This window comes from Rhinoraja longicauda, chromosome 11, assembly GCF_053455715.1.
Source record: "Rhinoraja longicauda isolate Sanriku21f chromosome 11, sRhiLon1.1, whole genome shotgun sequence".
Lineage (NCBI taxonomy): Eukaryota > Metazoa > Chordata > Chondrichthyes > Rajiformes > Arhynchobatidae > Rhinoraja > Rhinoraja longicauda.
The window spans coordinates 14,959,181-14,972,144 of NC_135963.1; the positions used below are offsets into that span (position 1 = coordinate 14,959,181).

At 39.2% G+C, this 12,964-nt stretch overlaps 1 protein-coding gene across 1 annotated transcript in view; it reads left to right on the top strand.

The window, feature by feature from the left end:
• szt2 (SZT2 subunit of KICSTOR complex) overlaps positions 1-12,964 on the top strand; it is a 188,464-nt gene that overhangs the window by 48,358 nt on the left and 127,142 nt on the right. Inside the window, exons 29-34 of the mRNA XM_078408309.1 lie at positions 1,087-1,261; positions 2,939-3,035; positions 4,924-5,001; positions 6,710-7,006; positions 9,595-9,733; positions 12,344-12,460. Coding sequence (XP_078264435.1) covers positions 1,087-1,261; positions 2,939-3,035; positions 4,924-5,001; positions 6,710-7,006; positions 9,595-9,733; positions 12,344-12,460 — 903 coding nt within the window. The remainder of the gene's footprint in view (positions 1-1,086; positions 1,262-2,938; positions 3,036-4,923; positions 5,002-6,709; positions 7,007-9,594; positions 9,734-12,343; positions 12,461-12,964) is intronic.

The following is a 12,964-nucleotide window of genomic DNA, read 5'->3' on the forward strand; positions in this document are numbered from 1 at the left end:
ATTAACAGTAATACTAGCTAAAGATAATAGTGCAAAACCAAAGTCGTTAATGCAATCAAAAACAATGTCCATAGAAGATTATAGGGGTTAGGGGTTAGAGGTAGGGGTTAGTCTTGTGCAGTGTTCAAGAGCCTGATGGTTCACTCTGGGAAGAAGCTATTCTTGAACCGAGTGGCCACAGTTTTCAGGCTCCTGTACCACCTTTCTGACGATGGTAGGGAAATGAAAGCATGGCCAGGGTGATGTGGGTCTTCGAATCTGGCTGCCTTTTAGATGCAGCACTTGCTATAGATCCCGTTCGTGGGGAGGTCAGTATCTGTGATGGACCGGGCAATGTCTACACAACCACATATAAAATAATTTACCTTCATTCATAACATTTAATCTACCCTATAAATTATAGAGCCTGTGTTTCTATGAATTATTGATTCGGCAACAATTGACATGTTTAACCTAGTGTTCAGAGGATATTTGGGCCTTGAAGAATTTCCTTTGTCTCCTATCCACCAACACAAAGCATTAACTATGGTCCAGTTTTATAAAAATTATGAGAACTCCTATTATTAAAACAAACAAGGTTAGTAGGAAATCGTGCAGCAGGTGCAGGTAAATCTGCTGCACTGATCTATATCCAGAATCATAAGTTTAACAATCACCTAATACAGCAACTTACGAGGAAAAAGTAGCAGATGGAAAATTCTGAACAAAGGAAAGAATATTTATTTTAAACAGAAATGTTAAGAGTACTAAAAATTAGAGTAGAAATGGGATCTAATAATTTTGCAGAGAGCATTATAGTTATCTGTTTGTCCTTTATACAGTGGTGTAAAACAGTAGAATTCTGTGAGTTTCCAAGCAAGGTTCATGGTAGTTGCCATTGATGTGAGGTAATGGGAATTCCATTAAAGGCAGCATATATTGGGGCAAATTTTGTACCATAATTTCACAGCTATTACTGGAAATTACTTCAATACGTTGACTAGAGATGTCAAGAAACACTGCATGGAATATCAAATCAGTAACGATCAAAATATTGTTAAGTTTCAATTTCTCCGGTCACTTGCTTGCTTTCTATTTTAATATCAGCATAGAAACGGAAGATCTCAATGAACCGGATTTGAAGGGTGTACAGTCCAGTGTTGCATCTCCTGTGACACAGGAAGAAACTAAAATAAAGAAGGTTTACCCAGAATTTCCAGTCTCTCTTCTTCAATCCAACCAACAGTGTGAGGTCTACCCCAACTTACACAAAATCATTCAGGTAAAACATTGCGTTAACAGCAACTTCAATAAATGTGGACGGCATGAATATAAAGGGGATAAAGAAATACTTGGAATGACGACAAGGGCTTGGTAAGAGGGGAGCCATTCTTACAGAGTGGGTAACCACAAGAATTTTGACAGCAGAAGAGAAATGGAGTGAGAGTGTATGAAAGATTAATGAAATACATAGGTCGTGTTGGAGCCAGAACATGAATAGAAACACAAGTAGGTTATTCAACCACTCATGTCACCTCTTCCACTTAGTAAGATCATGTCTGATCTTTAGCATTAGTCCCACTTTCCTGTTTGATTGCCCTAATAATTAAAACGATAGAATCTCTTTATTGAACGTGATGTGCATCCGAGCCTTCGCAGCTCTTTTGTTTCACGAATTGTAACGATTCATTACCAATGCAAATACATTTCTTCTAATCTCTATTTTTTTGAGACCCTGATCCTGGTTCCTGATGCTCAGCCTATGGGAAGCATTGTTCCTGCATCAAACCTTATAAGAGTTTTACGCATTGTAGTGAAATCACCTTTTATTTTATTAAATGCAAGATAATATAGGCATAGTATGCTTAACCGTGCCACATTTTCCTCATCTCCGGAATCAATCACATGTGTCCTTTTTGGGGTGGGGAGACCAGACTCATATTCCAGTTGTGGTCATACCAGATCCATGTTTAATTGCAGCAAGACATTATGAGAGGCATACAGTGTGGAAACAGGTCCTTTGGCCCAACTTGCCCACACTGGCCAACATGGCCCAGTCACATTAGTTCCACCTGCCTGCATTTGGCCTGTATCCTTCAAAGCCTGTCCTATCCATGTAACTGTCCTATCCATATACCTGTCCTATCCATGTAACTGTGAAGTAATGGAGTCCCCATTACCTCACATCTAACTGTTTCTTAAATGTTGGGATAGACCTTGCCTCAACTACCTTCTCGCACCATACACTCACCACCCAATGTGTGATTACTCACTTTTTAGGCAATAAACACCTGCCTTCCTAATTAATTGCTATACCTGCATATTAATTTTCAGTGACTCGTGGACAAGGTTGCACACATTCTACACAACACCCACACCTTTCAGATTATTCACAAATTTAAAAAAACCTCAACCTTGCAATTTTTCCACTGAAAGTCATTGACCTCACATTTTTCTGCACGTTGTTCATTCAAATGCTCAATAAGAGACCCAAATTAACCAGGTAATCTTATTTTTACATATGTGCAGCTGCTCTTACCATTTTATTTTTATGTTTCTTAATACATTGCTCTTTTACTCTGCCTACCCTTTCCTTACCAATGCTCTGGTCCACCTTTTGAGTCTTGAAATTCTCCCAAACCTCATGCCAACTGCCTCTATTTGTAATGTTTCAGGCCTTTTCCTTTGAATTACTCCAATCTTCTAACACCTGCCAAAGCAAGTGATCTTATTCAGCAAATCTGTAGTAATTAATGATCAATCCTCGTCTGCAGTGACAGAAAAATAAAATTTATTAGCTTTTGCCATAATTTGTTTTGGCCTTTGCTGATGGTCTTTCACAATGCAAATTGATTATTAAAATGTCGATTTAAAACGAAAAGCTGGCAAAATAAATTGATATTTTTCATTTAAATGTTCAACAAGTATCAATACCTTATTTTAAAACTTGTGTTTACAGGACAAATTCCTTGAGATTGGACGGCAACATTTCAAGACAGTGCCTTCAAACCCATACTACTTCTTTTACTGTTCTCCCACAGCCAAAAAAGAGGCAAGTTTGCACTGGCCGGCACTGTAAATGGGAATTGACTTTAAGATGTTGAAAAGAATTTTAGCTCCAAATTGTGTTACTAAAAGGAAAGGTGCAGATTATCAGCACTGCAGGTCACAAATTAAACAATATTATTACAATTGTGATAATCTCAATGAGATTATCAGAATCAGTTGTGTTATAAAGAGCAACTAGTTTCAGATTGTCCGTGCTTCCTGATCATAATTTAACTGAGACTTCAGTAGAAATATTACTTTCAAATAGGAATAACCTCTTGAGAGAGGAGCTATTTCACTATTTTGCTTTAATTTATCCTGGGAATTGTTTCACAGACATGATAATTGCATTATTCTCAGCCAACATGTCCACGTGTAAATTATTATCATGACTCATCTATTGGAAGCATCAGAACCACACAAGTCCAACCTGTTTGATAACCAAAGGTAGACACAAAATGCTGGAGTAACTCGGCAGGACAGTCAGCATCTCTGGAGAGAAGGAATGGGTGACGTTTCAGGTCGAGACCTTCTTCAGACTGATTGATAACCACATGTGTACTTGGTGGTTTAGGATTTGGAAGGGTGAAGTAAATAGGGAAATTCACATGCCCTCTCTACACTTCATGAACAGCCTTGGAATATTTTACGTAGCTAATCTTTCCCAATTTCTCAGGTTTGAGATTGGCATTTCTATTCTTTGGAGGAAAAATGGAAGGATTTAGCACAGAATTATACTGGATTAGATTGCTTTTGTTGATAGATCTTAATAGTTGCATAAATGTATTGCTTTTATATTCAGAAATCCCCTGCATCTTGTATTGTTAAATTATTTGTGGAGTAAGAGAATGGTAGCATTTATTGGCATACTTCCGCATGTATTCATTTTTCAGGATGCTCAAAGCTTAATAGATGCTGCAATTGCTTTTACCACAGTAGCGCACCTGTCGTGCAGCAGAGGGAAGAATGATAATGACTGCCCCAAGCAAGTGCACTTTGGTGCAACTGTGCATGTTTCCATAGAATGCATGTGAATGCTGTAAAATATATATTTCTTCTGATGGATTGATCTGCCATCTTCATAGAAACATAGAAAATAGGTGCAGGAGGAAGCCATTCACTATTCATTGTGATCATCTACAATCAGTAACCTGTGCCTGCATTCTCCCCATATCCCTTGATTCGACTAACTCCTAGAGCTCTATCTAACTCTCTTTTAAATTCATCCAGTGAATTGGCCTCCAGTACCTTCTGTGGCAGAGAATTCCACAAATTCACAACTCTCTGGGTGAAAAAGTTTCTTCTCACCTCAGTTTTAAATGGCTGATCATCCAAAATCAGTACCTCTTTCCTGCTTTTTCCCCATACCCCTTGATTCCGTTAGTCCTAAGAGCTAGATCGAACTCTCTCTTGAAAACATCCAGTGAATTGGCTTCCACTGCCTTCTCTGCCAGAGAATTCCACAGATTTACAACTCTCTAGGTGAAAATGTTTTTCCTCATCTCAGTCCTAAATGGCCTACACCTTATTCTTAAACTGTGACCCCTGGTTCTGGACTTCCCCCAACACCGGGAACGCCACTGTAGTAGATCCTGTGAAGAAACTTCAATGCAGTACCTAGTTTGACGGTTTAGCAAGGGCTGATAAACTCTGCTTTAGGATAAAAGTGCCCTGAGGACTGGAATGCCAAATGAGCTTGACATATTTCAGTTGCAAGTAGAAGTTGTGTTCCTTTGGTTGTATGTCAAATGGGTGGTCCAGGTTAATGGCTTTTCTACATTAGCCATTTTTATCTTTTGTGCTTAGAAGTGAAATCTAATGGCTGGTATGAAAAGAATGGTAACTCTTGCAATGGAGATTTTCTGAATTACACTTTGCCCTGAAATTTATAGGAAGAAAATTATCAGGATGAAAGGCAAAGAAAACAGAGTGAAGATAATGATCTCTCTGAGTTGGAGATGGCAGGGGAGGATGGTGAGATGCTTTGAACTTTTGCAATGTGGTCTGATTTCATTGCATGTTGTGATCACTAATGTAGTTATTTACTAGACCAAGTGGACCCATTAGGCCCAAACCTCTCCTGCATTGGTGCAGCACCCCTCCCCGTTCCCCCCACTCCATCCCCTTCAATCCCCCTTATCCTCCCCCTCCCTCGCTCCCCCCTCCTTCCCTAGGGGATAGATTTAAACTTTAAAATGTGAATAACTTTAAAAAATATAACACCGATTTTAATGAAACTTTTTCCATTAGCACCAAAGGGATGACGGTGAGTAAGTTGGGCCTAAAATTGTCACGCTATCGTGTACCGTTTTATATCATATGCTATCATATATATACAGCCGGAAACAGGCCTTTTCGGCCCTCCAAGTCCGTGCCGCCCAGCGATCCCCGTACATTAACACTATCCTACACCCACTAGGGACAATTTTTTACATTTTACCCAGCCAATTAACCTACATACCTGTACGTCTTTGGAGTGTGGGAGGAAACCGAAGATCTCGGAGAAAACCCACGCAGGTCACGGGGAGAACGTACAAACTCCTTACAGTGCAGCACCCGTAGTCAGGATCGAACCTGAGTCTCCGGCGCTGCATTCGCTGTAAAGCAGCAACTCTACCGCTGCGCTACCGTGCCGCGTTTTGGCTGTAGTTCAGGAACAAACAAACAAACAAACGAGAGTTTTAGTATATAAGTTTCTCAATAAGTAAGCTAATGAACTTGGGTATTAAGTTTATGTTAAATACTATACACATTGTTGACATACATAATTTTTGGGTTAGATGAAATATGGTCAGATGCAAAGTGTTTGGGCATCTATACTATATTTGATCAATATATTTTGCTATTCTTAGAACTGTTAACTTCATGGATTGTAGTTGCATCTTAAGCATGACCATTGAACATGGAATTTGCAAGTTCAATACCTGATTATGATTTGGGTATGGCATACAGTTTTATAAAGTGTAATTTAAAAAAACCCATGTATTTGTGGTCTTGGGATTCTACAGCTCAAACCTAATCAAATCTAAAATTCAACTTCATTTCAAGCTTTAAATATTTCCTGTCGCAATCTTTATATTTCACAATCCTGTGGCAGCTATCCTTGTGGTTGTCAGAGTGAGATGACTAATTTAGATGATTTTGAGAGGGGAACCTAGCGTAGATTGGATTAAACTTGTTCTCAATTCCTATAAAATTTCTCAAGATCAAATAATTCTGTCAGTCATTAAAATGTGATTAATATCTTACTCTGATACTATGGTAGTGATGTTTTATTGAATTGTGCTACCCTTTCTCTAAAAAACGTAATTTTAATGCATAGTTCTTGGATTTGGTTATTGAACCAAGCGATTGGCAAAATTTGCCGTAGATGAGAATCACTGCCAGCTTTTAAAATCAATAGTCAATAGTCAATTTATTTGTCCCATACACATAAATGTGCAGTGAAATGAAAGATTACCCACAGTCCAACAATAAGACCAATAAAAATAAGCAATAAAAATAAGCAAGAAACATCCATCACAGTGAGTCTCCTCCAGTCACCTCCTCACTGTGATGGAAGGCCAGAATGTCTTTTCTCTTCCCCTGCCGTCTTCCCCTGCGGTCAGGCTGGTAAATGTAGGGTTTTGCGAGAGAAATTAATTCCACTTTTTTTTTTTTTTTACTTTCTGAAATCTGACAGGGAATACGTCTGGATGTTGTGTGGTGACAGAGAGCGATCCAGATCTGGAGGTCGAATATAGGGAAAAATCTGACAAGGAATTGCAGGATGCCGATTCCCTCTCTGATACCAACACGGTGAACCGAGACGACGATTCATTCAGTATTCTTGCGGGGGATTCTTTAAATGAGCAAGACTTTCCTGATCAGGAGATGCCACCATTATTTATCCATCTTACTTGTTCCCTTGGCGGAAAGAAATGCTGTGGGCCATTCTCGGTGGAGTCCATCCCGGTGGAGTCACTGCCCACTTGCCTTGGTAAGTGAAAAACTGAAGTTTAGAAGGAAAATTGAGGTAATGACACAGATTCATATAGCTGAGAAACAGACTCTGTAATCCACCCTCTCTGTGCTGACCATCAGGTAGCCATCTGCACTGATCCCATTTGTCAGAACCTGGTCTACAGCTTTCTAAGACTTGGTGATTCAAGTGCTTGTCCAGATACTCCTTAAATGTCACGAGTCTCTGTCTCCACCACCCTCTCAGACAGTGCATTTCAAATTCCCACCACCCTCTGAAGGGAGAAGAAAAAAATCTTCCTTATCTCTCCATAAACTCTTAACCCTGTGCCCTCTGGTTGCAAGTATAGCCACTAAGTTTACGAGGAAAACATACTTAGTTTATCCATTCTCGCAACTGCGACCCTCCATCCTGGACAGTGTTCTGGTGAATCTCTGAGTGCGGTCTAGTGACACAGCTAGTAGTGCTGCTGCTGCCTCAGTGCCAGACACCAGGTTTGATCCTAACCTCTGGTATCACCATTGTTTTCTAAAAATTCCCTTCTCTTATAGTCCATGTGTCAGCTAATGAAGTCCAGCATTCAGTACTCTTTTCCATTCTGTTTGTGCTGTCAACTTTGGGCACTTTTGAGCTTGTAAATCAAGATCCATCTGTTCTCAGTACACCCTTGGGCCATACCATTCATTATGTGTGGGACACGAACGACTCATTCATTGTGCATGTCATGCTTTAATTTGACCTCCAAATGCATTACTTCATTTGATACCTATCACGATTCATTACTTCTTTGATACCTATCAAGATTAACTTCCATCTGCTATGTTTCTGCCTAATTTATCAGTTGATCAATATCTTTCTGTAGCCTGAGATTATCCTCATCACTGTCCACAAAACCACCAATTTTTGTGTCATTGCAAGCATATACCTCTTATATTCACATCCAAGTCAGTAATCTATGATCCCTGTATGGATCGCTGCAGTGCACCACTGATCCTGGCTTCAAATTGCAAAAAAAAACTCTACTATATCACCCTCTGTCTCCTATTGCTAAGCCTCTTTTTAGATCCAACCTGCTAATTTGCCTTGGGTCCAATCAGGGATAGACAGCTTGACTTTGTTTTTGGATGATCCTGTCTGACTAAATTAAGTAACATCTTTGAAAGATTCAATTAACTTAGTTGCTAACTATGCCTAATCAGAACATTTTGTAATCATTTCGCTCCCACTGATGTAAGACTCACTGGCCAGTAATTTCCTGGCTTATCCTTGCCGCTCTTCTGGAATAAAGGAACTACATTTGCCGTCCTCCAGTCTTCTGGCTAATGAATATTTAAAAGTAGCTGTCAGGGACACAGGTATCTCCACACTTTCTCGCATAGCAACTTGGGATATAACTTCAGGCTTTGGGGATTGATCTGCCTTTTATTAAAAATATATATTCACCACTTAAAAAAAAAGAAGAAAATATCCTCCAGGATATCCCCATCTCCCTGTGCCTGTTTATTTTTTTTTAATTTGCCCCTCATCCCCATATAGTTTACTATTCCATTTTACTGACATCCTTTACTCAAGGCTTTCCGTGCCATCTATATTCTAGTGGTCATATCTTTTATTCCTCCTTCTACCTTTCTTCCTCTCTGGCAATTTGCCCTGATAACACAATGCTAATGAATTAAACAGTGGTTTTCAGCTTGAATTATCACTTAGCATATCCATCGGAGTCAGTTCCTCCTCTCCCCTCTCCCATCAGGCAAGAGGTATAGAAGTTTGAAAATGTATACCTCCAGAATCAGGGCCAGTTTGTTCCCAGCTGTTATCAGGCAACTGAACCATCCTCTTACGTGCCAGAGTGCGGTCCTGACCTCCCATCTACCTCATTGGAGACCTTGAACTATCTTTAGTCAGATTTTATCTTGCACTAAATGTTGTATCCTTTGTTTGTACATTGTGGATGGCTTGATAATAATCATATGTAGTCGTTTCTTTGACTGGATAGCACCAAACAGAGCATTTCACTGTACTTTGGTACACATGACAATAATAAACTAAAACTAAATTGTGGCTCCTTGTCTATGGAGTCATTCTGTTGTCATGTTTGAAAATTGACTGATTTGAAGTATTTTTAAATTCTTACAATTGATAACTGGAGTGAACTATGCATGGTCGACATAAATAATTTAAAATTTGTTGAAATTCATGGCTTCTTGCATAGCCCTGGCTCTGTGCTTCAGTATTTGATGGAGGGCTGTAAATGGCAGATGAGCCTCCAGCTGTGAGACTGATAAATTAGCTGTTAACTAAGGGGGAACTAGCTGCTTTAAAGTGGAACCATGTTCAACCAGGAACATTAACCATGTACAGGTATGCAGGTTAATTGGCTGGGCAAATGTAAAAATTGTTCCTAGTGTGTGTAGGATAGTGTTAATGTGCGAGGATCGCTGTGTGTCGCGGACCTGGTGGGCCGAAGGGCCTGTTTCCGCGCTGTATCTCTAAATCTAAAAAAATCTAAAAAATTAGTTCTCTCACTTTCTTATGACAGTCTCTTTTCAAGAGTCATTTAATATCATACCGTGATTTATTTCCAATTGTTTTGTTTCTTTGTTTAGGTGAAATTATCAGCAGCCTGGAGAATTTTCCAGTCAAATTGATCGATCTAAATAATCTTGTTATCACCTTGGATATTTTTGTGCTGACTCTTCCCTTAGAAATTGAGATTATGCCTGTTGATGTGAACCACCACAGCAGGTAAGTTGAGTGGCAAGTCGTAGTTTTGCAACTTTTAGTACAGAGAACAGCATAGGAACAGGCCCTTCAGCCCACAGTGTCTGTGCTGAACATGAAGCCAAGACCAACTCTTATCTGCCTGCACATAATCCATTTCCCTCCATTCTGTGCATGTCCACATGCTTATCCAAAAATCTCTTCAATGCCACTATCATATCGGCCTCCACCACCAACCCCAGCAGCGCATTTAAGGCACTCACCACCCTTTGTTTAAAAACAAAATTGTCTCGCCCATCACTCTTAAACTGCCCCTCTCACCTTAAAGCTATGCCCTCTGGTATTTTATATTTCCACCCTTGAAAATAGTTTCTATATATATACACTCTATCTGTATACTTCAACAGCCTTCCTCGTAGTCCGTAACCCCAGCAATCTGGGTATCATTTGCAAATTTACTAACCAACCTGTCTACATTTATGTACTCGTCATTTATATACGTCACAAATAGCACAGATCCCTGTGGAACTCCACAGTTCAAGACCGCCAGCCTGAATATTATCCTTCCACCACAACCATCTGTCTTCTATCAGTAAGCCATTAGTGAATCCATACAACCAAGTCTCTACAGAGTGCAATGTTAGTGAGTTCTTCATGTATTTATGAGAACAGCTGGAATGTATAGTTAGTGTCTCAACCAAAGTGTTAGTCTGTAATTGTGGACGTGTTTCTAGGGATCTTCCTCCTCTATGGAGATAGCTACCACTGACCCACCGCCTCCACTGGCATCCACCATTCTCTTGGCCCCACACATCTTTAAACTTTTGTATCTCTGACTTTAAAGCTGTCCCCTCTAGTATTTGACATTTTTGTGACATTTGTCTTGTCTTCTAGTCTTTGACTTTAAGAAAACAATCAAATATATCTGAGTGAAAATCACAAAAAAAAGCTGCAGATGCTGGAAATTTAAAAGGAAAAAAAGCAGAAAATCATGGATATACTCAACAGATCAAGCTAACTCTGTGAGACAGACAAAGTTTCAGTAGAAACAAGGAACCACAGATGCTGGGTTGCAAAAAAAGACACCAAATTCTGGAGCAACTCCTTGAGTCAGGCAGCATCTCTGGAAGACATAGATAGGTGATGTTTCTGAAACTTAGACAAACTCAAAGTTTCTGGTCAGATGAAGATCTGATAAAGGATCTCCAATCTGAAATATTGGCTATATTTCTCCTCCCATCAATGTAACCTGGCCTGCATACATCCACTATTTTTATTTTTTGCTGTATGAGAAAATCATACTCTTTAATTTCAAAGTAATTTTATTCATAAAATATACATATATATTTGCAATGCAGAACACTAAATTAGCATTTTCATCAGCTGTGACATTATTCCTATTACAGTACTTAGCATTAGTATGTTAAGTAACATTTTATATAACCCATAGCTAACATTTTATGTAACCCATGAGCAAATTTTCCATGGTCTTTAGTTTAGTCCCATTCGTTGCATGATCTGTAAGGAGTGGAATGACAAATAAACTAACTATAACTAAGAGATACAGTGCGGAAACAGGCCCTTCAGCCCACCGTTTCTGCGCCGACCAACGATCCCTGCATATTAACACTATTCTACACACACTAGGGACAATTTCTACATTTACCAAGCCAATTAACCTACATACCTGTACGTCTTTGGAGTGTGGGAAGAAACCGATGATCTCGGAGAAAACCCACGCAGGTCACGGGGAGAACGTACAAACTCCGTACAGACAGCACCCATAGTCGGGATCGAACCCAGGTCTTCAGCGCTGCATTCACTGTAAAGCAGCAACTCTACCGTTCTGCCACCATGCTGCTTGTTTTTAACACAGATTTCAACTAATTAATAGGCAATCTCAAGGGCTCTAAATTGTGGTTATTCCCCACAGAACCCACAGTGCCCTGATGCACAGTCATGTGCCATTTTGAGCTTGCCAGTTTCCTGCACGGTTCCTGCCAGTTTCCTGTTAAAGACATTTGGCCCATCAAGATTTAGTTTCCCACAAGAGCTAGCTAATCAAATTCTACTCTGATGCTTGTTCCCTATAATGTGTCCCTTATTCTTTTGATAAGAATCTTATAATGTGTCCCTTATTCTCTTGATAAGAATCTTTAGACAAGGCTGAGTAGGTTTGTGGAAAGGAATTCCACTGGCTTACTTGCCTCTTTAAAAAGTAATATACTTGTACATGTGCACATTACGTTTGCGCATAGGACAATAAAACTCGACTAATTTTATCCAACAATTTTTTTTATTTGCAATTACCTTCAATTTGTATCCTTTTGTGAATATCTGGCCAATTGAGCAGAAAAAACCCAAGTTAGGAGCTGTGACTATTACAAGGCCACTCTGGCAAGAAGCTAACATAACAATATTGTCATTTGTACTTGGGTGTGTTAAAGTAAGTGGAAACCCATTTACCCAAACAAGCAGTGGTTGAATATAAAGATGTCTGAAATATGAACAGATGTCTTCGTCTGATGTTCAATTTCAGGCTACATTGACTTCCCAGTACTTTTCCCAAGGACAGCTGTGCTATTGCAGATTAATTTTGTGTGTAATTCTTTGCAAACATATTCCTGTCCCTAGGTACACATCGGAAAGTAGCAGTTCTATGAACCGATCACCAGGACAACCATCATCATATCGATCTGATGAAGAGCTAATGCAAAGCATGGATCAACATGTTTCCTCCACAGATAAGAGGTGCAGTCTTCTGGGAAATTACATTAAAATAATTCATTTTGTTGCAATTGCTTGTATAAATGATTAATATTTACATAATTTGTCAAGTTTGAGGGATCAATACATAATTTCCAAAATGATTAAAAATAAATGTAATCAAAAGTAAAATATTAAGTTTACAATGCAAAACTTGTTGTGAACGTTCTCTGCCAATATAATATCCTGAACAGAAGGCTCAATAAATTTCAGGGCAAATTACTGCAAATGCTGGAACTCAGAAATAAAAACATAAAATGCTGTAAATTCTCAACAGGCCAGGCAGCATCTTTGAGATTCTGATGAAAGGATTTGAAACATTAACTTTGTTTCTGTCCCCAGAGGTATTGCCTGATCTGATGAGTATTTCCAGCATTCTATGTTTTTAATTTGGATTACCAGATCATTAAGAAACCTCTTACAAATACCCATTATACATTACCAGTAATTTCAGTAGCAAGCATTGACAGTTGAACTACAGGGAATGTC